The sequence below is a fragment of the Dermochelys coriacea genome, chromosome 15 (genome assembly GCF_009764565.3).
Source record: "Dermochelys coriacea isolate rDerCor1 chromosome 15, rDerCor1.pri.v4, whole genome shotgun sequence".
In the NCBI taxonomy this organism is placed as follows: Eukaryota; Metazoa; Chordata; order Testudines; family Dermochelyidae; genus Dermochelys; species Dermochelys coriacea.
Window position 1 is genome coordinate 6,288,476 of NC_050082.1, and position 12,359 is coordinate 6,300,834.

General features: G+C 44.4%; 1 protein-coding gene across 4 annotated transcripts in view; it reads right to left on the reverse strand.

Moving 5' to 3' along the window:
- RBM19 (RNA binding motif protein 19) overlaps positions 1 to 12,359 on the reverse strand; it is a 114,522-nt gene that overhangs the window by 79,785 nt on the left and 22,378 nt on the right. For all 4 annotated transcript variants that reach the window (XM_043497809.1, XM_043497811.1, XM_038373136.2 and 1 more), the window contains exons 17-20: positions 6,422 to 6,561; positions 4,405 to 4,465; positions 2,172 to 2,251; positions 1,493 to 1,548 (exon numbers count right to left, since the gene is read on the reverse strand). In XM_043497809.1, coding sequence (XP_043353744.1) covers positions 1,493 to 1,548; positions 2,172 to 2,251; positions 4,405 to 4,465; positions 6,422 to 6,561 — 337 coding nt within the window. The remainder of the gene's footprint in view (positions 1 to 1,492; positions 1,549 to 2,171; positions 2,252 to 4,404; positions 4,466 to 6,421; positions 6,562 to 12,359) is intronic.

Below are 12,359 nucleotides of genomic sequence, written 5' to 3' on the forward strand. Positions count from 1 at the left end.
AGTGTAAGTGAAGCATAGCTTGTGCCTTTAGTTTCACTTTAACTGTTCTGTGACAGGCTGTAAATAGCATGAACAGTTCATGTTACTGTGTAAAGCGATCAGGTTTAATTCCAAGACATGAATTCTGGCTGTCCAGGCCAGCAGGAGGTGGAGGCAATTCTTGGGCCTCAACGTACAGAGTGGTGCATTACCCCACAGTAGCCGAAGAGCTGTACTGATGGACCGTTAAGGGAAGTCCCATGCAGCTCCCCTTGGTCTAACAAAGATGCCTTCAGCATGAAGGAAGGGGCACAGAACAATATCATCTACAGGACAGAGGAGGATGACAGTGGAAAGATGCTTTTCTTTAAGAAGCTGGGAGAAGAATAGCAAATTACCCCAGGGAGACCCTTATGACAACTTTTCTAGTATAGTTCACCTTTGGTCTAGCCTCTCTCACTTAAGTGATGAAATCATTTAGTGTTGCTTTGCTTTCTTCCGATTCCCAGAAGCTCAGTGCTTCCTTTTTTATTTTCTACTTAGTCTAATAAAAACAGATCGCCACCTAAAATTTCATTTATTCCTATCCACTTGTTGGCCAATGCATATATGTGTGTAGTATACACCATATTAATAGGTATTATGCACACAGTATTAATATAATACACATCGGAGGTGGGAAATTATGTTAACTGAATGTATTAAGCTCTTCCCACAATTCTGTTCACCTACATCATACATCCCACAGCACTTTGCGAAGCTGAAGTCAGCTTTGGCATTAGAAAATAGAAAACTTTTCAAAGCAAGGATGCAGAAACCCTTTGTACCAAGTACACTTTAGGAGTATTTTCATGGCTCATCAACACTTGGAATGCAGCAAGTCAACCCAAGATATGGGAAAATATAGGGAGGTACTAAGGACAAAGCTGGCATAAACCAGTGGGTTAAACTTACTTACAGCGATATGCAAAGCATTCTGTAACTTGTAAAAAAAAAAAAAAAATCATACTATAAATCCTACCAGTTGCAACGTGTATCTTTGAAGCACAACTTGTGCGTATGGTGAACGTGCTGTGAGATAAGGATTGCTTCCCAGAGGGAGGGTATGTATGTTTCCTTTTCATATTGTCCTACTTTGCCTTTAGACAATAAAATTGTCTAAGATTAGTTATTTGGTCTCTCTAACATTTTTAAGAATGAACAGTGAATGTAGTCAAACAACTGGCTACACCTTGGAGTTAATATACTGGACTAACACCATTACGATGCTATTTTTGAAGACCTACACCTGATCATTTGAAAGAGCCCAGGAAAAACACTTGTTCCATAGGATGGTTCCAGCATATCAGGTAAATGTGTATTTAAGACTGGCAATAATCACCAACTGAATTATGAAGTGCCACGAGCAACCATACTGTAAAGAAATTAAAGAGCCATTCTGAGCAATCAAGGGCTGTTGCTGCTTAAGTATATTTTGGTGCAGAGAAGTCAGACAGGAATCACACAGACTTACTTGATGGCCCTTTCAGAGATCTTCACATCCAGCTGATGGCCATCTACTGAGCAACCCTGAAAAAGCAAATTACAAAGTTTGCTAAAAGAGATAGACCTTAAGAATAGAGAAGGAGTTTTACATTTCAATTCTATTTCCTCCCACCTCTCCTTCACCCAAAGCTCTTCTCTTTCCAAGAGCAGCTAATACAGGTGAAGAGTATATAATACAGATGGGGAAACAGTGTGGTGTAGTAGCCAGGGCATTGGCATAGGAGTCAAGATACCTGAATTAATCCCAACTGTGCCACAGACGTGGTGCTGAGCGAGCCACTTCCCCTCCCTGAGCCACTATTTCCACTCCCAGCCTGTGTCTTTAGATTGTGGGCCCTTTTGGGCATAGACTGTCTTACTAGGGGTATGTTCAACACTCAGCACAATGGGGCGCTGATCTCAGTCGCAGCCTGCAGGGAACTACTGAAAAACAAATATTAGAGGGGTTCTCAGTGCCTCATGACCAATGTTCCCTCTAATTTTTGACAGGTCGTGTGCGCAAAAAATTTCTTCTGAGCAAATTTTTGTACACGCAATATTTCGACATGTGCACAGGGTTTAGGATCTGTGTGCACGCGCACAGCTTAGAGGAAACAGTGCTCATGACCCACCCACTCCTCCCCTATGGCTGCGTCACCCATGGTTACCTGGAGCTGTCGGAGGGCTTTCTGAGCATGCTCTGGTTTCTTATACTCCACAAATCCAAAGCCCATAGGAAGTAAAGTGCCTGCCAGAAAGGGAAGGAAAGAGCCCCGTAAACGCTTTGGCGAAAAGCACTGGATAGTGGCCTGCACAATGGATAGGCCCTTGTGACTGGTTAATGACTGACAACGAAAAAGTGAATCAACACTGCTAGAAATGGGGTGAGCTTTGCTGGACTAAATCTGCCCCAGAGGAGCCATGGGTAATTAAAAAAACTGATATTGTGACACTTCAGGATAAAGTCACCCTGAAGATGATGCAAACAAAGTTGTATGACAGATGTGTACAGTGGAAATCCATTTCATATGTAACTTCTGTGAATGCAACTAAACAAAACCCTAACTATCGGTCCTACAGAAATGACAGCTATGCACATAAAAGGTCAGTGACCATATTGCTTACATACAAATTTGTCCATGCACAGGGGTTTCCTGCATTGCTGCAGTGGAAAACTTTTGGAATGAAATTTTCACCATAATCCAGACACAGGCACTCTCTGGGTATTCCTACCACACCCGATTCGGACGAAGATACCCCCTAATAATTTACGCTTCCTTTTAGCTGGATGTAAAACCTGCAGCTGGAGTTTTGACTGTATTTTTCATCTGAAACCCACCAAAGAGTTCACTCTGGCCATCAAGGAGGAAATACATTGCACAAGCCAATAAAAAACAATTGTAAATGGAGCCTTAAAAAGGTTTGTCATCTAGGCAGATCCCTCGTCAGAAAGGATGGGCTTTTGGCTAGAGCCCTGATCTAAGACTCAGGAGAGAACTGGCTCTGCCACAAAAATCCCATGTATCCATGGGCAGCTCATTTAAACTGCGCGTGCCCATTGCGAATTGTGAAGTGGAGACAATATGTCCTTTGTCATATTTATAGGGTAAGCTCTTTGGGGTGAGAGACTGTCTCTGCGTACATTCAGTGCCCAGCATATGGGAGCCTGAACTCTCTTCCTATATATATGAATGGAAACGGCTTGTTAAATAATTCCAAACCAGGAGTTAAATTAATTTGGGAAAGGGAACCAATGATTTCATGCTCTCCACTCTCCCAGTGGTTAATGTAAAAACCAGCGTCTGCCCTTTAGGGTGGCCCTATTCCCACTTGCCAGACATAGACTTCTCCCTTTATTTCCAAAGGCTTCAGCAGCTGACAGAATGACTATTCACTCCTTGCTGGTTATTCAGACCACTGGGGATGTCAGCAGTACAGCAAGTGCACAGATATAGAAGCAGCTAACTAACTACTGCTACTGAGCCAGGAGCATAGGGCTTATACATATTAGGTCTTCTCCAAAACACTGGGCAAATGTCTTGGCAAGGGAGTGAAGGATTGAGATCTATTTACAAGCCAGAGAACATTATCTGACGTCTTTTACTTTATCACCTAGGTTGTGCCCTAAATTTCACTTGTGTGCCAGAGTCTCTCTGAGCGCCACAGAAGAGATGCAAACTAAGCATAGTCCCTGTATGGTCACTCTTATCAGTTCTAGGTTATGTACTGAAGAATAAGACATTCGCTAGAGACGATGATGAAAAGCTAACTTGATCTACAGTCCTTTAATTATTTCCTTATTCAGCAAAAGTTTGCAACACCCAAGGCCATGCAACACTTTTAGGAAACAGGCTCATAGTATTGTAACTTCAGGGATCCATAAGTAAAACCCTGAGCAGAAAACACAATGGCAAGTTTCCAAACTTTGATGGCACTAAGCTACAGAAGTCATTCTTCAGTGACAGAAGTTGATTGTCCTGGAAGGTAGAGTGAAGCTAGACATGGTTCTCTCCTGAAACCAGATCATGTGTGTATCACAGATCATGAGCAAACATGGGGCTGGGTAGGCAGATGTGCCTGTGAGGTTTCTTTTTAAAATTGACTGAACTCTTCACAAGACCTTGGTGTGAAGAAGAGCTTATGACACTTTCACGGAGCCTTCAGCTGAACAACTACGAGTCCCACCATGGTTTAATACTTACCTTTGGTGCATGACCTTCCTGGTTTAGTCAGCACTTAATTTTTGAGACTTATGTTTTCAGTCATTTCAATATATGTATTTCTGGGCACATAAGGAAGATTTTTAACATCAACTACCCAATTGCCCACCCAGATGAACGCAGAAGGCAACACCACCACCAACCCAAGCAGAAGGAAATGCACAATGATTCATAGGAGTACCTGCTTTGTCTTTCTTCTTTGAGATCGTGCAGCTCTTCACAGCTCCCACTTTGGAAAACGTCTGCAAAAAATTTTACATGGTCCTTAGTTCTCTTTGTAATTAAAGTGTAACCCTTTGACAACGTTCCCCTTTTGTAGTAACTGAAATAGACAGTCAACCCACGGGGGGGGGGGGAGGGGAGGGGAGAGAACGCACACCGAACAAGGAAAAGACACACATCATGCATTCTGTTGTGACAGCCTTTATTTAAAACACTCTCGCAGTAATTATCCAACACACTACACTATAGCTACAGAAAGATGCAGTGGTTTAGATCACTGCTACAGAATACTGAAGTACTTAAAAGAATGCTTCCACCCAGACACTGGCTCCTTCAAAGCTGATCTAACAATTGTCAGTTCATTACAATGTCTTTAGAACATTTCTCTTTCCAGGACCGCATGGGAGGTACCAAGAAGTGCCTGTGGCAGCTCTCCTATGCAATATGTAGGCTCAGAAGGATTCGATTTTTATTGACAAATGTTGGTGAACGTTGATTTCACCATATACACATGCACACACAAAAAAATATTTCTATCCATGATGATCAATATTGAAACAGATAGACAATGAAAAATGCTGCTTGAGAACTACAGTTTAAGGACTCGAAAAAGAAAAGGAGTACTTGATGCATCCGTTGAAGTGAGCTGTAGCTCACGAAAGCTTATGCTCAAATAAATTTGCTAGTCTCTAAGGTGCCACAAGTCCTCCTTTTCTTTTTGCAAATACAGACTAACACGGCTGCTACTCTGAAACCTGAGTTTAAGGACTATTACTTTGTATATTTTGGTATGTGATGTTGACAATTTATGTTTTTAATGGTTAGAAAGCTTTAATTTTTTGAATCTCAACATCTACTGTCATTAAATAACTGTCTGACACCCTTCCCCACGAGTGTCTAACCCCTCCTATAATTTCCCACAATTGTGAAAGTTTAAAACAAAAAAATGCTAGCAATAAACATTGCTATTAGCCATCAAAATTATAAAAAATAAAAACTGAATTCTGCCAAGCTTAATTATATGTTGCGCAGCCCTAATGTAAGTATAAGGTATGGTGAAGGGATTGGACCTAATTAGGTATTGGTGAATCTACTGGAGTTTGTGGTTCCCTTAAACACATCAATTCTACAAATTCAAGGCCTTTGGATCCATGATATGTACAGAAAGGAAACATAAAAGAGGAGGATGGATAAGTTTCCTCCAATTTTGACTACCTGTATGGGAGATTATTGAAACATTTGGTGTTTCAACAGTGAGCTAGGCATGAAAGGTAAGGGAAATGGGGGTACCTCTACTGGGATACAGGATGGGATAACACACTCTAGTCTGGAGATGCATCGCTAGGGATGTTTGAGCAATTAAGTCACCCTTTGAAAACTGCCTGGGCTGGTAAACTTTCCAGGTAGACAGTCTACTTGACTGCCCTCTAAGATGACAATTGATGTGAATGAAAAACTGCATGATTCTCTGAGCATTCAAAACTATCACCAGCCCCAATCTGTGCAGGGTAATATTTTCACAACCAAGCTGGAGAACAGCTCTAGCGTGGTCTATAGCTACATCTATTGTCTCCTACCAGCAAAATGGAGAGTTGTTTAGTGGCTAGAAAAGGAAACAAAGAATTTCAGGTTACTCTTCCTGACTCTGCCACTGACTTACTGTATGACCTTAGGAAAGCTACCTCACCTCTCTACTACTCTTTACCCTAGCAAAATGGCTATGAGACCTTCCTCACAAGGGCCAGGGGAGGCTCAATGTTTGTAGAGGCTTGGATGAAAGATATGTACTGATGAATGCTTTATCGATAGCTTTAAAATACCAAACAGTAGAGCAGCTGAAGGACTTTTAAATCCAGGTTGAGCAACAAACTCACTGTTTGACCCTGACCAAGCCACTCAAACCGAGCTGCTCCATCTAAACAGAAGATTGCTGGACACATGCAACACCCAGTCCCATCACCTCTCCCTTTGTTCACCTCCTTCAGAGTATCTTCTGTGGTGGCAAAGTTGAGGTTTTTGATGAACAGTGTACATCCTAGAACACTCTCCTCCTCCTCCTCCTCATCTACAGCTATTTCTTCTGAGCCCTTTTTAGCGTCCTCAGTTTCCTCACCAGCTGTAAAGCAAAAGAACAAACCATAAACATCATAAAATGTAACTAACTCCAGGCAGTTCTGGAGACTGAAGGGATTTATTGTATTTTGACCCCACCGTCGGAGTCATCAATGCACAGACTATAATGACTCATCTCTCTAGCTGCATTTAGTAAGTTCTGTGGGTGAACTTGATGCTCTTGGACATGCAGACACAATATGTATAGCTAGTTAAGCCATGTATTGTTCTTCTAACACCCTTGAATTCCGACCTACAGCATACTACTTCCCAGGAGGCCAGACACTCTGGTGACAAGCCTAGGTAGATACTTGCTCCAACCCTGGGATCTTGCATAGCTCTACAAGTATCCCTCAACCTTGGCCTGAAATACCAATGATACTCCAGTATAGCCCTCTCTTGACAGAGGCTGCTAATCAAGTATTTGATGTACAAGGTCTACTCCTGCATCGGTGCATAAAATACCTCAAAATACTCAACTCACTGACTGGATAAAAGGACAACGGAGGACCAGGTTCAAGATGGCAGCCATGCTCCAAAAGCACCCAGCTAACACAGTAGTGCCTCTGCTCTGTTAGTTTATTTTCCATGATCTATGGACCTTACTCAGCTGAACTGCAATACAGATCGTAGCATTTGGTAATCAACACACAATTGTACTGCTCTTCTGAAATACCACAATTAATGACGACTCTGCTGTAGTGTTCCCTGGCACTCACCATATTACAGAGTAGCACCTGGAAACCGCCACCACTAACACAACTGCATCACCACAGATACAGTCCAGTGCACCACAAAGGAACCTCCAGCACAGAGACAACAGCACCCCTTCTGCTATACCACAGAACGACACCTGGGAGCACTGAGACACAACTGCATCCCCTCTGCACAACAGCAGGGAACCAACAGGATAGCAAATGCTGCATCTCACTGGGCTTACTTCATTTTTAAAATAGTTTATGGGCCAATCTTCAGTCACATTCGCTGCGCCAGCCCATCCCCTTCGTGAACAGCTTCTGCTTCAGCCCATTTTGATGGGGGCTGTAGCAAGGTTTGAAACACTTGTGTACGTGAAAGGGAGCGTCACGGGTTTTTGTCCATACTCATTCGACATGCTCACCACAGCAAGTACCACAAAGACTCCTCCAGCCTTTTTCCACTTTCAAAAAACAAACCAAATGTATTAAACTTCTAATTAATCTTCAAGGACTCTGGCATGAAATGGCCCTTTTATGCTTTAATGAAAACGGCAACAATGATAACATCATCCTTTTAACATCAGTGGAACATACAGCCATCCTATCTCTGCCGCAAAGAGAAAAGAAAAAGGAAAGGAAAGGGGAAAGAACTTCACAGTTCTCTGAGGCCCATTGTTTAACAACTGAGGAAGTTGGAGAGGCTGTCCAGAAAGGAGGTGGAGAGGAGTGAGAAAGGGAAAGGCAGGCTCAGGAGGGATGCACAACCCAGAGCATGAGGCTAATATCAGAATCTAAACTGGAAATTTGCCTGGTGCCCCAAACTTCCCAGAAAATGATCCACATACAAAGTAGGGAATTCCAACATCTCCATTCATCACCTTCTCCCATGTCCATTCCAAATGCTGGCATTAGGAAACAACCCATGGCTGGCTTCCAGCATTATCAGCAATTCAAACCCACGTGCTGTCCTCCTTCCCACCTGACACCAAGGCAAGGTAGAAGAGTGACTGAAACACACACACCCAGAGAGGAAGATATCGCCAACACAACCTGGCTCTTGGGCTCCCTCCTCCACAGAAAAGCTGGGCTGCATAACCAAAGGCAGCTGTCTGGAGGGTCTTCCAGAAATGACAGAGATCCAAGAAGCAGGTCATACAGCTATCACTATACCCCCAGTCTCTCTAAATGCTCACCTAGCCCTCCACTACCATCGTATCTAAGCACCAAATGTGGTGCTTTCCCTAAGTACCCAGCCTAATTCCTTAGCTTTAGTGACTATCCTGGGCATCCTCCACTGCTGACTGCAATTCCCCTCTCTCACCCCAGCATGGCATGCACCGGCACTGGGCACCAACAGTTCTCTCCAGGGCTCACCACATACACACGAGTTGCCAAACCACATCCAGCCGGCCTGGCCTCCCACCTCAGTGATCAGCATAAGATACTTCAGAGGAAGGTGTGAGAGATCCCTTGTAGCCTTTGGGCCTCATCCAAAGCACACTGAACTTAACAGGGATCTTGACACTGACTGCAAGGGCTTAGGATCAGGCTTATTAACTCGCCCCACTACAATTCATGGGAGGTGGTTGGAGTTTTTTTTATCATCTCCAAGAGGAGCAGGATCTGACCCAATCCACTAGAGAGGTGTCGGAAGGCGTACTTGGTGCCAAAGACATATGACTAGCTTGGCCTTCCTATTGCATCTACCCTTTGTACTGAGTATTGTGCTGATCATCTGCTATTCTGTTGAATAGGAATGTTCTGCTGAGACAACAGTGCCATGAGCTGGGTTGGTTCCAGAGTGTACCCAGATCCCTGCTTTGGTTAAAAAGCTGCTCAGAACCAGACAAGTCACGGAAACAAGTGATCAACTGTAAATTTCTTCTGCCCTGAAAAAAATGTTTCAAGTTTGTTTGGTTTTTTTGGCCAAGCACTTTCACCCTTAATTGCAAGAGAAACTTTTAGCAATTGTTAGAAATCAGCAAACTTGTGCAGAAAATTCATTGGTTTTGAAGACAAATGGGTTGGAAGCGGGGAAAGATGCCTCCATCTGCAGTTAACACAACAGTCACACACAGCCACATGGGGCTCTGTTGTAATCAGACTAAGGAATTTACTGCTGCCTCCCTCACACACCTTCCCCCAGGCGTATGGTGCCAAAGGCTGACAGCAAAGACCATTATCAAACCGAAGCAGCTTTCCTGGAGCTCCTGTGCTTAAAGTCCTTTATCTGGAGGTGAGGGTCTCAGTTATGGGGAGATAAAACAGCTACCCCTATCTTTGTCCCTCCTCCAGGACCTGGAATGGGAAAAGCTTTTCATCAGCTCTCTCCACCTCCCTGATGGTCTTGAAAAGGCTTCCAAGGGGAAAAAAAAATTACAAATAATAAAACCTCAGCTATCCAACCTCCTTCCGTACAGGTTTTAAAAGGGTTTAAGACCCCAAATATGCAAGAGCAATGCTAAAAGGCCCCAGGGATGGAGAGGGGAAAGACATAAAAAAAGGTCATGTCCTTACCATAAGAGCAGTGGGAATTCACCCATACAAGGCGTGCAGTGGGGCTTGAAATTAACACAGGCAAGCACACAAATGCACACGCTGCTCCACGACCTGCCAGCCAGGCGATCAGCTGGTCTGGGCCCTGCTGCCTGGTGCTATCTCCCTTTGTTCAATTAGAGCTGGGATCCTTAGGCCTGGCCCTTCAATTAGGCTCTTTAGACCCTTACAGGAGGGCACCATGTAACACATGCGGACAACAGGCATGTGCTCAGCTGTGTCGCTCCCCTCCCTCTGATGGGGAAATTCTGTCAATAACTGGCTTTGTTATAAAGTTTGGGGGAGGGGTCGATCTGCTTTCATGTCATGTTGTCGATACTAAAGCGCCCCATCACAGCTACTGTTGGTGTTACTTCATCCTTCCTATCTCAGTACTGATAGGGCCCTCATCACCACGGTATCCAATCACCCCGAAGTCACTGAGGGATTTTTCCTCAACATCTCTGTCGGGTAGGAAAGCGCTGCCCCCAATTTACGATGAGGAAACTGAGGCACTGGGTGGATTCAGTGACTCATCCAGGCAGGCTGTGGCAGAGTCAGGAATTGTACTCAGCTCCCCCAAGTCCTAGTCAGATGCTGTAACCACGATCTCATCCTTCCCCCCCACAAACCATTCCTCTCATCCACCTCATCTGTCTTGCCTTTCAGACTAAGCTCTCTGGGGCAGGGACTGTAATTGCTGTGTTCACACAACACCTGGCACAATGGGGACCTGACCTGGTTGAGACCCACTGGCACTGATGCATGTTAAATAACAGCAGCAGATTGGCCTTGCTCATCCTTTTGTTCTGGGACTGCTTCTCCTACTCTCTTTATAGAGATCAGTCTCCATTTATACCAATTATGCACATGGAGAAAACTCTCTAGTTGGGGTGGTGGCTTGTACAGTCCCTGTACGCTATTTATGCTGCCTCTTGAAATAATTGAGACACGAGATGGGTGAGGTAACATCTTTTACTGGACCAACTTCTGCTGGTGAGAGAGATGAGCTTCTGAGCTACACAGAGCTCTTCTTCAGGTCTGGGCTATAATAATAATAATGTTCATCATAATACCCTTTCTAAAGCATAAATATTACCCATCAGCTGTCACTTCAGTAATTAAGCGCCAGTAAGACCAACTCTCAAGTCACCAGATTTGACAATCTCAGGAGTGTGTCTACTAATGGCAAGATCTTAGACGGTGTGATCATCTCCACTAGAAGTGGAGTTAGTCCCATCCACCAAGACATTTAAAAATGGACTACACTGAGCACCAGAAACTACTGTATCAGGAACAATCCTGAGCGTCTCAAGGCACGCAACATGCCCTGCATTCCCCCTGACCTCCTAACTCCAAGATGTTGAAAGTGAGGAGTTGCTACAGTTCTCTCTTTTGGGGCAGTGGAGCTGCTGAAGGCTCAAGATCAGAAGCTCCAACAGAAGCCACCACAGATCCTCGCACAAAGCCATAAACATTCACTGGTTTCAAAGTTCTCCCACTGCTTGGGCTTCATGGACACACAGCTGAGAGTGGCAATGAGACTAGCACAATTACTACCTTGTTCGGCCCTGGTCATGAGCGCCATCTTCGAGCAATGTGTGTGTTTCAGGAGCAGGAAAAAAGGCCTTCAGCCTGACACTTCCTGCCTTTTTCGCCTGGCTTTAATCTCATCTGCCTAGTTTTCCTGAAACTCCTCAAATCACCGTCCTTCAACAAAGGAATCTGCCAGTACTGATACAAAAACACATGAAGCATAAAAACTATTGCATCCAAGAAAGATGCACATTTTCTTGGTCCGCACTGCATTTGCATTAAGGGCGAATAAGGGGAAAGTCTAAGCAAACAATTTCTCTTTGCATCTCTTCTTTAGCTCCCCCTTGTCTATTCTATCAAATATTCCATCCTCATCCTTCTTGACCTGTCGGCCGTCTCTGATACAGTCATCTGTGCTCTTCAAGTCCTGTCCTCCCTTGGCTTCCGTGACTCTGTCCGCTCCTACCTCTCTAATCGCTCCTTCAGCGTGTTCCTCAGGGGATCCTCCTCATCCACCCTTCAACTCCCTGTGGGGGTTCTTTAGGGCTCTGTCTTTGGTCCTCTTCTCCTCTCTCTCTGCACCTCATCTCTTGGTAATGTCACTGGCAAACACAAATTCAATGACTACCTCTGTGCTGACAACTCAGATACACCTCTTCACTCCAGACCTGTCTCCTGTCCAGACTAAAAACTCAGCCTGTCATTGACACTGCCTCATGATGGGATAGCTCTGTGGTTTGAGCATTGGCCTGCTAAACCCAGGGTTGCGAGTTCAATCCTTGAGGGGGCCATTTAGGGATCTGGGGAAAAACTGAAGAGTGGTCCAGCTTTGAGCAGGGGGTTGGACTAGATGACCTCCTGAGGTCCCTTCCAACCTGATATTCTATGATTCTGTGAATCTCTAGACACCAACTCAAACTAAACATGGCTAAACCCGAGCTCCTAATCTTCCCCTACAAACCCTTCCCATTACCTCCTTTGTCAAGGACTGGATACCACCATTCAGACCTGCAACTTGAGTGTCATCTTCAAC